Source organism: Myotis davidii, unplaced genomic scaffold (genome assembly GCF_000327345.1).
Source record: "Myotis davidii unplaced genomic scaffold, ASM32734v1 scaffold332, whole genome shotgun sequence".
In the NCBI taxonomy this organism is placed as follows: domain Eukaryota; kingdom Metazoa; phylum Chordata; class Mammalia; order Chiroptera; family Vespertilionidae; genus Myotis; species Myotis davidii.
Genome location: NW_006285779.1, coordinates 539,373 through 551,962, shown reverse-complemented (window position 1 = coordinate 551,962; position 12,590 = coordinate 539,373). Strand labels below are relative to the sequence as shown.

General features: G+C 40.3%; 1 protein-coding gene across 1 annotated transcript in view; it reads left to right on the top strand.

Annotated features, from left to right (window-relative positions):
* The window catches only part of SORCS3 (sortilin related VPS10 domain containing receptor 3), a gene marked incomplete at its 5' end in the record, with an annotated part of 527,180 nt that extends 515,338 nt beyond the window's left edge, over positions 1–11,842 (top strand). The window contains 5 exons of the mRNA XM_006756437.2: positions 457–588; positions 2,267–2,366; positions 3,550–3,655; positions 9,026–9,186; positions 9,921–11,842. Coding sequence (XP_006756500.2) covers positions 457–588; positions 2,267–2,366; positions 3,550–3,655; positions 9,026–9,186; positions 9,921–9,985 — 564 coding nt within the window. The remainder of the gene's footprint in view (positions 1–456; positions 589–2,266; positions 2,367–3,549; positions 3,656–9,025; positions 9,187–9,920) is intronic.
* Between the last annotated feature and the right edge of the window lie 748 nt (positions 11,843–12,590).

Genomic DNA, 12,590 nt, shown 5'->3' with positions numbered 1-12,590 from the left:
GATCAAAATGGTACAGGTATTTTTTAAAATCTATATATAAAAGGAACTCCCACAGTTCAAAACCCTGTTTTTCTAAAAAAAAATATATATATATATATATATATCTTATAGTTCTGGCTATGTTTCACAGTTGGTTGGAGCTTCATTCCATACACCAAAAGATTGGGGGTTTGTTTCCAGGTCAGGGTACATATCTAGGTTTTGGGTTCAATTTCCATTCGGAGCATGAATGGTAGGCAACCGATCAATGTTTCTCTCATGCACCAATGTTTCTCTTCCTCTCTCTTTCTCTCCCATCTTCTCTCTTTAAATATCAATAAAAACATATCCTCAGGTCAGGATTAATTTTTTTTTCAAAAACTGCACATATATAAGACATATCTGTGCATATTCTGCTCCTTATTATTGACTTGGGGAAGGCTGGGACCTCACTCTTCGGTCTCCACATGCTTGCAGGTAACCAGTGTCCCGGAAGACCAGATCCTGGTTGCTGTGTTCCCTGGCCTCCCAACTTCAGCAGAGCTCTTTATCCTCCCCCCAAAGAACTTGACGGAGAGGCGGAAAGGCAATGAAGAGGACCTAGAACAAGTAAGTGAACGCAAACTTGGCTAGAACACTTGCCTGTACCTCACATGCTAAGAGGGCCCAAAGTTCATTTCAGCCAAAAAGGGAGACAGGGTCTCTCCCATTGACCCATCAGTCTGTCACTATTTTGCCAGTACTCAGAGCTTTGAAGAGTAATCAGCCTAACCCCAAATCAACATAGATACACATGGACTAGAGCAATCAGCATCATTCCTTCCAACAGTCACCAGTCCTTCAACTTGCTAAATATCTCCCACCCAATGACTTGTCCCAGAGGAGAGGGATGTGGGTAAGAAAGAGAGGAATTTGAGTTTCTCTATTTCTTGTCTTTCAAAATCCTGGTCATCTAAGTTCTGCTTCCGTAGGGGACAGCAACTGCTTTGAACATGTTTCTTTGGAGAGAGACGGATTGCCTCAGCTAGCTTTGACTAAGGAAGCTGCATTTCCCAATGAGATTGCGATTTACTGTCCTTACCAAAGGGGCATATAGTTCCTGTGATCTGCACACGGACCAGGAAATAAAGGAGTTGGCCAGTCCTGTGCTTCTCCCTCTCACTCCTGCTCCATGGGTGTCTTGGTGTCTGTACTCTGCTTCACCCTTCCCTGCCTCCCCAGATGCCAAGTCAAAGGTGAAAATAAGGGAGAATGAGGCTGCTAAAAATCGGCATGAATCAAACACATTTGCTCCCAGATGAGGTAATCATTGTATAAACATCTCCCATGTCCTTCTGCTACTCACCTGGCCATGACTCCGTCCCTGCATCTATCCACAGTCCTTCTCAAGCATCATAGATGTCAATGCAGTCATTTCTCTGGGAAATGAAATTGATCCTTGCATTTCAGGGTTGCACAGTTAACTTGGCCAAAAATAAATTCAGCTTATGCATACATCACTTTTACAAGACCTCTTTATTCTGAAATAGCAAGTGGCATGTGTGAATTATATTTGGAAGCTACAATATCCATCCATTTAGATAAATAGGTAATTACAGTGACGAATAGCAGCTGTGGTATTAAGGCGCGTACAGCGAGATAAGTGTTAGGGACAGCAGCCTAAGTCTGCCTGTGCTTCCATGTGGGAATTACAGAGTGGTTAAATCGATGTTATGTGTTCTGAGACTTGCTGGGGAGAAGTAAAGAGGAAAAATTATCCCATAAAAAGGAGGCAGCTTCTGCTTTGATGTTTGCCTCCCATTGTCTCTAAGGGAGAAAACAATGCAGAGGAATGGGCTGGGGTATATGTGTCTGCTTTAATCCTGGTAGGGACCTCTCTACCCTGTGGGTATTGCTTGATCAGATTAAAGAACTACTGATGGGTTGACTTTCTTTCATTGGACCCCACCACAGGTTTTTCTATGGTAAGTTAAAAGGCATGAATAAAAGAACACTGAACTAGGAGTTGAATGAAACATCAATGTCTATTATCAACTTGAATCTGCTAGGAGACTTTGGATACAGCTTTCTGTCTCACTGTCCTCTCCAGTCTAAGCAAATGATACCAACTATTGTTTTGGCTTCACAGGGCTTCTGGAGACCCAAATTGATAAAGATGTCCCAATAGCCTGTCCACTGATTGATCATGGTCATTTTCCTGCCTATGGACCCTGGTTTCTTCCTTCATGAGGGAGCATTGTCACATGTCATGCCTCCCCATGAAGCCTCTCTCTTTTTTTCCCCCTAGATCGTGGAGATGTTGTTTAATGCTCTAAACCAAAACTTGGTCCAGTTTGAACTGAAGCCAGGGGTTCAAGTCATTGTGTATGTCACACAGCTGACGTTAGGTGAGTGCCTGTTGGGATTCAGGGGGAAGTGGGTATGGTGATCTGTTCTCCTGGAGAGAAGAGGGAGGAGACAGTCAGCAAATACTTCTCCATAACTTCCTGGAAAATGGCTTTATGGCAGGGCTCTTTTGTGCGGTGAGGATTAAGAAAAATTAATTACATCTTTCTCAAGGCTTTCTGTTGAGGTGGCAAGAAGACTTTCTTAGAAGTGACCTTACTATTGAATCCCTGGATGATCTTGGAGAAAACCTACAATTTCTTTGGGCCTTGAATTTTTTAAAAATTTGAAACAGTCAGGTTTATATTAGGCAGTCCTCAAACTCTCTCAGTTTCTGGGATTTTTGGATTCTATGAATGTTCATTGGGAGGCCAGATGAAATTACTTTAAAACTCCCTTCTATTTACAATGTAGAAGTTAAGGTTGAAATGGCGATCAACTCTAGTTGGTTGATTTGTAAAAGTAATAAAAGAAGGCATTTGGGCATCCACTGCTGGATCTCTGAGAGAGCCTAGTTGCTAAATGTCCCTTTTTGCTGTAAGAGTTTTCAGATGTGGAGATTCCAGATGTGCTCATCCAGCAATGTTTCACCAGAGCAGTGTGAAAGAGACTGAAATATTGCAGCAGTGTTTAACCCAAAGTTCCCAATGAGCCAATTGTAATCGTGTTAACGGACACTCGGGCTAAGAGAAAGACTTTCACATCCTCCTTCTACTCCCCTTAACTGAACACACATTGCTCAGTTTCTACCGAGAGCACCAAATCTCTCCCAGAAGAGCAGAGGCGTTTACTTTCCTGAAGAGGCTGTGATGGGGGATACAGTTTGTCATTGAAACTGGGGATCCTGTGCCCAGACAGCGTACAGGGCAACCGGAGACGATATACAGATGGAACCCAGCTGGCCTACTTTCTCCAAGGCAGGGGTCCTCAAACTTTTTAAACAGGGGGCCAGTTCACTGTCCCTCAGACCGTTGGAGGGCCGGATTATAGTTTTTTAAAAAAACTATGAACAAATTCCTATGCACACTGCCGATATCTTATTTTGATGTAAAAAAAAAAAAACGGGAACAAATACAATATTTGTATTAGCATGTGGCCCGCGGGCTGTAGTTTGAGGACCCCTGCTCCAAGGGGTACTTGCTTTTCAGCTAATAGCTTCCAAGTGAGCATGTTCTTCCCTCCTAGCTCCGTTGGTGGACTCCAGTGCTGGGCGCAGCAGCTCAGCCATGCTCATGCTCTTGTCGGTGGTGTTTGTTGGTCTGGCTGTGTTTCTGATCTACAAGTTTAAAAGGTATGTGCTACTATCAATTTTACTCTTGGGGCTAGATTCATGGGAGTTGATTCTTCCTATAACTAACATTCCTAAACTCATCCCAACTATGTGATATTAATTCTCCTTGAAGCTCTTTTGGGGAATGGGGAAAAGTGGGAATGGTTGAGGGTCAGGGAATAAGTTTAAAAATCTGAACTCTATCTAATTTATAACTATATTGAGTTAGGGAATGGAGGGGTAGTTTCTGTAATCAATTTATTTTCTTCAAAAGAAGTGTAAGGAGTTTTCAAACCTCACCTAAAATTTCTAAAATAAGGCCTCAAATATACAGGATATCTTTTTCTACAAGTTAACAATCATTCAGGGTGGATAGAGAAAATTCAGCTAAAATCTTGTATGCATAAGTACAAGAGCACACACACACACACACATTTTCTTAGTTTGTGCAATAGCTGTACAGTATTTCTATTTAAATTGGCTGCTGAAAATATTTAACCTCAAAATATCCCCATCACTCCTTTCCTGTGTCTAAAGGGAAATTGATAAAAAAATAAACAAAAACTAACTATACATGTATTCAGAAATTATATTTGAAGGCCACAAGAGGAGTGATATAATAGGATATTTATTAAAAACATGAAATTAAAATCAATAATTCTTTACCATTATTTAGATAACGTAATATTTCTACCAAGAGGTGGACTAGTTAAGAGTGTGAGCTCTGAAATAAGACAGACCCAATTTTAACTTTTGCTATTTGTAACCTGGGACAATTAGATTTTCTCTCTAAGCTATTTTAGTTTTTTTCATCTATAAAAAAGTGTATAATACTTTATAGGCTTGCCATATAGTTCAAATGTAAATATCTATACCAAGCACATATTAAATAATCAACAAATCTACGTTATTATTATTATAGATAAAAAGGAACATGCCTTCCAAAGGTGCCTTCTGTGTCACAAACTGGCATATAATAGGCTCATAAAAATATCACTGGTATGGAAATGTACTTCATAGGAATATCATCAGATGAGGTTTGAAAGCATACTTAGTCCTGTGAGTGTTTCCAGGTACTGAACACAATGATTTTAGATTTTGGAAGAAATCAGTGTTAAAGGTGCTTCAGTCTACTCCTTCCCCAGAATATATATTCTGGGGAGAGGGAGAGAGAGATAGAAACATCAATGATCAGAGAGAATCACTGATTGGCTGCCTCCTGCACACTCCCCCGCCCCCCACTGGGGATCAAGCCCACGATCCGGGCATGTGCCCTTGATCAGAATTGAACCCAGACCCTTCGGTCCTCAGGCTGATGCTCTATCCACTGAGCCAAACCAGCTAGGGCTCCCCAGCACCCTTCAGCACTCCTCTCATGTATATCTCAGGCTTTACAATATCAGTTTTACTCAATATCCATCTCAGCATTAGCCAAAACAGTAGGAATCCTTCAACACCACTAGAAAGGCAGAGTGAGAGTCCCCTTACTACTCAATTTGTAGAACAGTATGAGTTCATGTCCACTTGAGGGAAGATGTGTCAGCCCGCCTGCATGTTCTCTTTGAAAATGGGGAAACCTCTTTAATACTGCAAGTAGAGAGAGCAAAGATTCAACATAGAAACAGTCTAGTCAGGACAATGCCCATTTATGGATGTACTCCAGTGACATGCAAAGCACACTTTCGTTCATCCAAGGATTTGGTTGTGTGGAAGCCTGGTGGTTGCTGGGTCTTGAAGATCAACTATGCTTCATTTGTTCTTCTGGCCCCTAGAACCCCATCATAGCTGAGGCCAAGGGCCAATAGAAGTCCTGCAGAGAAGTACTTGTGTCAGATATCTCCAAATTAAAGCAAGACTTATCCTATGACTTAGAAAGTTTTCCGTTCTCTTATAAATGCTGCTAAACTAGACAGCCAACTCATTAATGTAGGCATCTCTAAATGCGTACACTTCAATACTCGGATCTATGCCAGGTAGTGCCATCTCTGCATTATTCCCTTTATAGTCCTCAGATAGCAACCAACCCTTTCTATGCCCCTTACAGTGAATCATGCAGCCAAGGCTACATTTAACAAACACCAGACAAACTGGATAAATAGCAGAATCAGCTAAGAGTTACCAATCAGCAGTTATTTATTTTTTTATTTTTTATTTTTTTTTAGCCACCTTTTCTAAAAGTTTTCCTCCCAATGTTCAAGTCTTTGGTGGAGGTCTTGTTGGATCTTCTTTTATTTCTTGGGTTTCCTTTCCTCCGTATCATCTTGGACTCCAGTGATGGCTCTTATGGAGGGTCAGGTTCTTACCCCTGAGTTCTAGAGTCTCCTTTGCTTCTTGAATTATTGTCCCAAAGAACTTTCTACAACGATGATCATGCTCCATAATCTGTACTGTCACAGTCATCACTAATATCATCGACGAACTGAATTTTAAATTTTATTTAACTTTAGTTAATTTAAATTTAAATAGCTACACCTGCTTAGTCAACACTTGGATAACACAGTGTACGGAAAGGGCAATTCTGTTTTTGTTTCCAGATCCCATGCTGAGTTTTCAGACCCAAAACTTTCTCCCTTTAACCCCCAGCACAAACTCATTAAACCATGCATTCATTCAACAAACATCCATTGAGTGACTTCTGTGCGCCAGGGCACTGAATCACTATCTCAAGATCCCAAGTTTTCCCTTAACAGGGGAAGGAGAATAGAGTTACCATGAGCCCCAAGCTTCCTCTGAGTAAATATCAACCTGTCTCTCACATTTGATCTAATTCTTGTATAGAACTGATATTACCTGACATTTTAAGCAGTATAATTAAAAATCATTATGAAATGACTTTTATTTCCTGAAAACTCTGCCTACGAAGACCTCCTTTCCACAATATAGATTCTTATTTTTTCTGATTATACAACAACACTTTCGTGCTTTTATATTTATTTCAGTACTTTTTTTTCAGTAAGGCTTTCATCATATCTGAAGCCTACTTCACTTTCTCTAAATTGTCTCCCAGGTGCTCCTAACACTTATCATAGTTGAAGCAAACAAATAAAAACTGAAGTTTTTTAGAGATCACTTGGGCTGATCCATCTTATTGCTCTTATTAAAATGTATATGAATGGGTAGCCCAAGAGATGCTTCTAAACCTACTTCCCATGTTTCTTTGTTGAGTTCAGTTTCGACTTAGGTTCTGAACATGCCTACAAGTGGCTGTGTTAAGAAATGAAAACTAATTTAACAATTTTTAAATGTTGAAAATAATAACAAAATTCATTTCCTTCCAACCATCTATTAAAAATGTTGGGAAAAAATCTGTTTTTAGAGACTGAAATAAAGTGGGCAAACTTTCTTAGGGCAAATTTATTCAAATTCTCACAGATATCATTCGGAGAGCAGGAAAGGGTGAGGGTGAAGTTATATAGGCTTGTATGATCTGAAATGGTTTTTCTGCCCCCAGCACCTAATAAATATTACAGTTGATCCCAATGTTCATGAGTAATATGTACTTTTATGATTAAAGGAAATCTGAGTCACTAGGCTGCATTTCTATTTAGATGAGAAAGTAGGGGCCAGCATGAGTTTTTAATTGGACACATTTAGAGAGCCTGAGGTTCGCTGCCTCACATAATCTGTTCAGTCATGGTTCTTGTAAATTATGTTTAACTGGTTCAGACCAGTATGAGTCAGGAGGACATTTTCCTTAATTATGGAAAGCAACCATTAAGGACATGAAAACTGAATGTAAAGAAAAGGTAGAAACTACCCATGTTTTAAGCTTATCTTTTGGATCTTTCCTTCTTAAATAGATATAGAAATGCCTTATTAAGTATCCCTACATTCTATATCCACTAATGGTTGGAGTTGGGAGGAGAATGTAGAAGTTTGAAAATATTACTGGTTGGTGCCAGGACAACAGAGTGACTCTCCTTTAGAAAGGCACAGAATGTTCTAGATTGGGGTGGATGTCAGATGTCTCAAGTTTTGATAACATCTGTGCCAGTAATCAGCTTCATGAAATGTCTGTACAACAGTCCAATTTCCTCCTCATTTAATGAGGTAGACAGATCTCTTCTAGATGTAGTATTCTATTTTTTTTTAGATGTCATCATTTTGTCTGAGAACATGATATGAAAGTAGAAAGAGCCCAGGATTTGAGGTCATTTATTTATTTATTCAACAAATTCTTATTGAATGTAAACCATGTGCCAAGTACTGTGCTAAGTTAAGTATATAGTAGTTAAGGTAAAAACACAGGCTGTGTGAACATTGGGTTTTTAGTCTAGTTAGAAAGACAGAAAGCAAGTCAACAAACATTGCCTGTTACATCACCCTAAACCAACACCCTATTCATTTATTTCATAGACACTGTCTCATTACATTTACAGGAGGAAAGGTTAGGTGGTCAGGAGAGACCTCTTGGTAATGACATGTAGGCCCAGTTCTGAAAGACAGTATCATGAGAAGAGTACAAGGAGGTGTGTTGCAGACAGAGGGAAAAGTTGCTTCAAAGTTCCCAAGATGGGGATGAGTTTGATGTATTAGAGTTTCACAACTTGAAGTTTAGGTCTCAGAACAATAGCATCAGCCTCCCCTGGGAGCATGGCAGAAATGCAGAATTTCAGCCCATCCTTTCCAGATCTATAGAATCACAAATGGTTTGAGAAGCACTGGATTATAGGAATTCAAAGGAGGCTACAGAAGCTGGAACACAGTGAGTCGGGAGATAATAGATGGGGTCAGGAGATGATTTCTTTGAGATTTTCACTGAAACCTGCCAGCTCCTCTAACCACAAGCCTGTCTGCCTTGTAAACCCACAACTTCTGTGTCTTTGAAGGAAGTTAATTAGCTTCTTTTAGTCTTTCCTTTAATCCTATTTACAATCATAAAAGGAAGCTAGTATTATTCCTATTGAACAGATGAGGAAACTGACTATGGAAGTCCTTAAGGTACTTAGCCTATGAATAGTGTTCTGGATAGAATAGCAATGGCTATATGTCCCTTATTTTGTAGCTTTTCATAAAGGAGACCAATTAAACTGATGCAACCTTAGGAAAAAAATGTCTTTTTACACTGATATAACCTTATGAGTCTCAAAGTCCAGCTCCTTTAAACACATAAAAATGGGTTCATGTTTTAAGGCTTTTAGTGCATACCCAATGGACGGCATTGACCTCCTGTTTACACCTGCTTGGTTTTTACCACAGAAGAAGGTGTCTGGGCATCTGAGTCTCTGGCCTTATGTCTCTTGGCCTCATGACCCCAGTGTCTAAGTGAGCAGCCCCTCTTCCTGATATTGGCCTGTCTTATTAAATAGCTTCTTCCCCCTGATTATCATCAGGGGTTTCCAGTTTCACATGCCCTGTGATCATAATGTGATTTTGCTCCTGTGCATGTAGGAAAATCCCCTGGATTAACATCTATGCTCAAGTTCAACATGACAAGGAGCAGGAGATGATTGGGTCAGTGAGCCAAAGTGAAAACGCCCCCAAAATCACACTCAGTGAATTCACCGAGCCTGAGGAACTGCTGGACAAAGAGCTGGACACCCGGGTCATAGGTATGTGTGCTGTGTCCTCTGTCTTCTAGACACCAGGTCAACCAACCCACTGGGCCTGCCCTTCAGATACTACTAGAACTGGCTACAATGATGTAGACATATTTGAAAATTTTCCCACCACCTCCGGCCCATCTGAAATTGGCACAATTTTTTTCCCCTTAAAAGTAGATCAAGAGTAAGGAAGAGATGAGACCAACTATCCATCACTGTTGGACGTTTTCTTCTTTAGAGCAAAAGCGTCATATGTCCTAATTAATAATCACACATGTAGGCTCTGGCATCAGATGGTTTCAGGTCCATTTTCTCGCTCAGCCAATCTTCTTGGTCTACCATCCTACTTGCTCTATGTGCCTCATGTTCCTCATCTGTGACATGGGAATAATAGTACCTACCTTCTGAGATTGTTGTGATAACGGAATGATATTACATCATTAGCACAACGCCTGCCACATAGTAAGTGTTCAGTGCATGTTGGCTATCACTATAGTTATTAGTAGAGTATAAGATGGCAAGGTATTGCTTCTACCTTGTGTGCTGGTGTGGGGGGTGGCAAACATTAAATATAGAGGAGATGAACCAGTGAGCTGATAGGATAGAATATCTAGGTGTCCTGTGAAATAATACATATTAAGCACCTATTCAAGGTGGCTTGGTATTTAGCAGGAAATAAAACAAAGACTCCTGCCCTGATGAAATTTACATCCTTCTCTCCCTCTGTCTTCTCTTCCCTGCAGGAGGCATTGCCACCATTGCAAACAGCGAAAGCACAAAGGAGATTCCCAACTGCACTAGTGTTTAATACCAACAAGCCACGTGGTCAACCATCTTTCTGACTTTTTATTTTTTATTATTACTACTATTATGGAAAAAAATGAAAATGTCTTTTTTACCCTTTGTTTACCAAGGGCCCCTTCATAAATATCAGGCAGGTTTTAGCTTTGGGAGGCAAAAACATTCTTAACTGATTGAAATGAGATCAAAAAGAATAAATGGCTGTGTTTGTGCTATGGGCAAAGTACGTATCTTCCCATAGCCTTCTTGCTTTATTCTGCAAGGACTCTCTTTTCCCTTGTGGGTCTCTATCTTTTTACTGTTAAAGTTGGGTTGGCTTTTCATTAACCTCCATTCCCTCCAAATCACCAATAAACCCCCCACCAGCACACTTCCCTAAAAGGTAAACCATTTCCCAGTTAGATGTGCAGGAGGTTAGTTGGTGGGGAGTGGACATAACTGCAAGAAGCGTGCACACTTTTGTGAAAGAGGCCCTGCCTCGTGCATGTCAATAGTGAGGCTACCAATGGCTTATTGTATATAATTACAGTGTAAATAGCTTTTTATTTCCTGAGAAATAATTTAATGTTTAGTAAAAAAGAAAACAGAAAAAAGAAAGACGCGTGTGTTGGCTTATGCACTCACCCTCAGAGCTGACCAACCCCCAGGCCTGGTTGATGTGTTGGGTTCTGGATGCTCTCCAGTTGTCTGTCACAATTAACTCTTGCATCTCTGTGTCCATGCCATAGCCGGTTTCTACTTATGTATATAAGGGGGGTGGGGGGGGCTTCTTTGGGACAATTGGTAAAGGAAGGACTATAGTAACATCATAGAACATGGAGTCTTATTGTTCCATCAGTGACGTGGAAGAAGTTGCAAGATGAAGCCCACTAGAGACTTCAAATTGAGATCCAGATGGGCATACAAGGGTTCCCTCCAAAAAGGACAACATTGAGGATATCAGCCTGAGAAAATGCTCTTCTCTAAAGAAGCCAGGCAGTGGATCTGAAAATGACAACGATTCTGCTTCCTGGTTGGATTCCAAAGAAATGTATAATGTTTATGGGGAATTATTGGGCTGTTCTTAGCTAAAGTTAGTCCTCTGGGCAGTAGGTGAAGCCCAGTGAGTGCCTGGTGGCATGGGAGGAGTTAGAGAGGTTGGGAGGGAGGTGGTATTTGTGGAATCATGAGTCCAGGCAAATCCAGTGGGTCAAATAGGGGTCTAGTCTTTAATGATATTAGTCAAAGATGATGCTAGCAAAGCTGTGCTATTTGCTTGTCAGATATACACACCTTCCTTAAAGTCAAATGTCTGCCTTCAGTTCCCTTAAGATAGTTCTTGCCTCTGGAGTGAGTGGCTTCCAAGGCCAGCATTCTCTTTTCCAGAACCCCAGCCCTTTCACACATGTATACATGTCAGTTGTTTTCAGTAGGGTCACTTTAAGCCACACTGTAAGCATTTTTATTTTATTTTATTTTCAGGCTCAGCCTGTGCACACTGTTTTAGAAAATGATATACTGTATATATATATGGGAGGAAAGGCTGAATTTTTCCCTGTTGATTTTTGTAGGATGTTGTTCACATTTCTCTCTATGAGACCCTGAGAGAAAGTGATTCACAGAAATCTGACTGGCTGCAGCTTAGATCAGGAGTAGGTGTATTTCTCAAGATTGTGCTTTTTTGTTTCAAGGGTTAAATGGGGCAGACAATTGCAATACTTGTACTACACACTGGAATACAAATGCATGAGTCATATCTATATATACAGTATATGTACATATACTGTTCTTGGTTTTATTGTTCCATTTGAATATTTCTACTGTATAAAAAAGACAGTGGTTTTGAAATTGTTGAAAATAAATGTATTTTTGTACATCAAAGCTACATATCTGTCTGAGATTTCTTTGGGAAGTTTTCTTTATCTATTGTAGCAGCCAACTATTGCTGCAATAATGTTATATGGCAAAAAAAAAATCTAGTAGCTTATAAGAACAGATATTTATGCTCTGCTCTCAAGTCTTCAGGTTGGCTGTGCTTTGGCTGAGCTCAGTCGAGACTGACCGAGGCCTCCTGAGCTAGCTTGGATGCAGGCTTCAGTCTCTTCAGGTCTGCTCAGTGAGTTGTCATCATTCTGAGACCAGCAGCTCCCCAGGGTATGTTTTATTTCATGGTGAATTACAGAATTCCAGGTGAGACCAGCAGAATACTCTATGTTCTAACATCTTGGCTCAAAATGGTCACTCTATTTACCTGTCACCTACTTTTCATTGACTAAAGAAAACTACATGGCCATGGCCAACATCAATGATCCAGGGAAATAGACTCTGCCTACTGTGGTGTAAGGCACTCCTAAGTTACATGACAAATGGTGTGGCTTTATAATTCCAGTTGACAGAGGGCTTGGGAAATTGATAACAATAGTTTAATCTACTGAATCACTTTCTATGATCCCTCGTTTTCTATGAGCTCTTATTAGATGAACTATTTGAATCAGTATCCAAGTTTCCCATTCCAATGTTTGTGGAAGGATTTCTGAGCAGATGTCTGGGTATCCATGTGGACTTTGAGTCTGACCTCAGGTCCCAGTGAATGATAGAGGTGTAGCATCAACTCATGTCTTGAAGATTTCAGA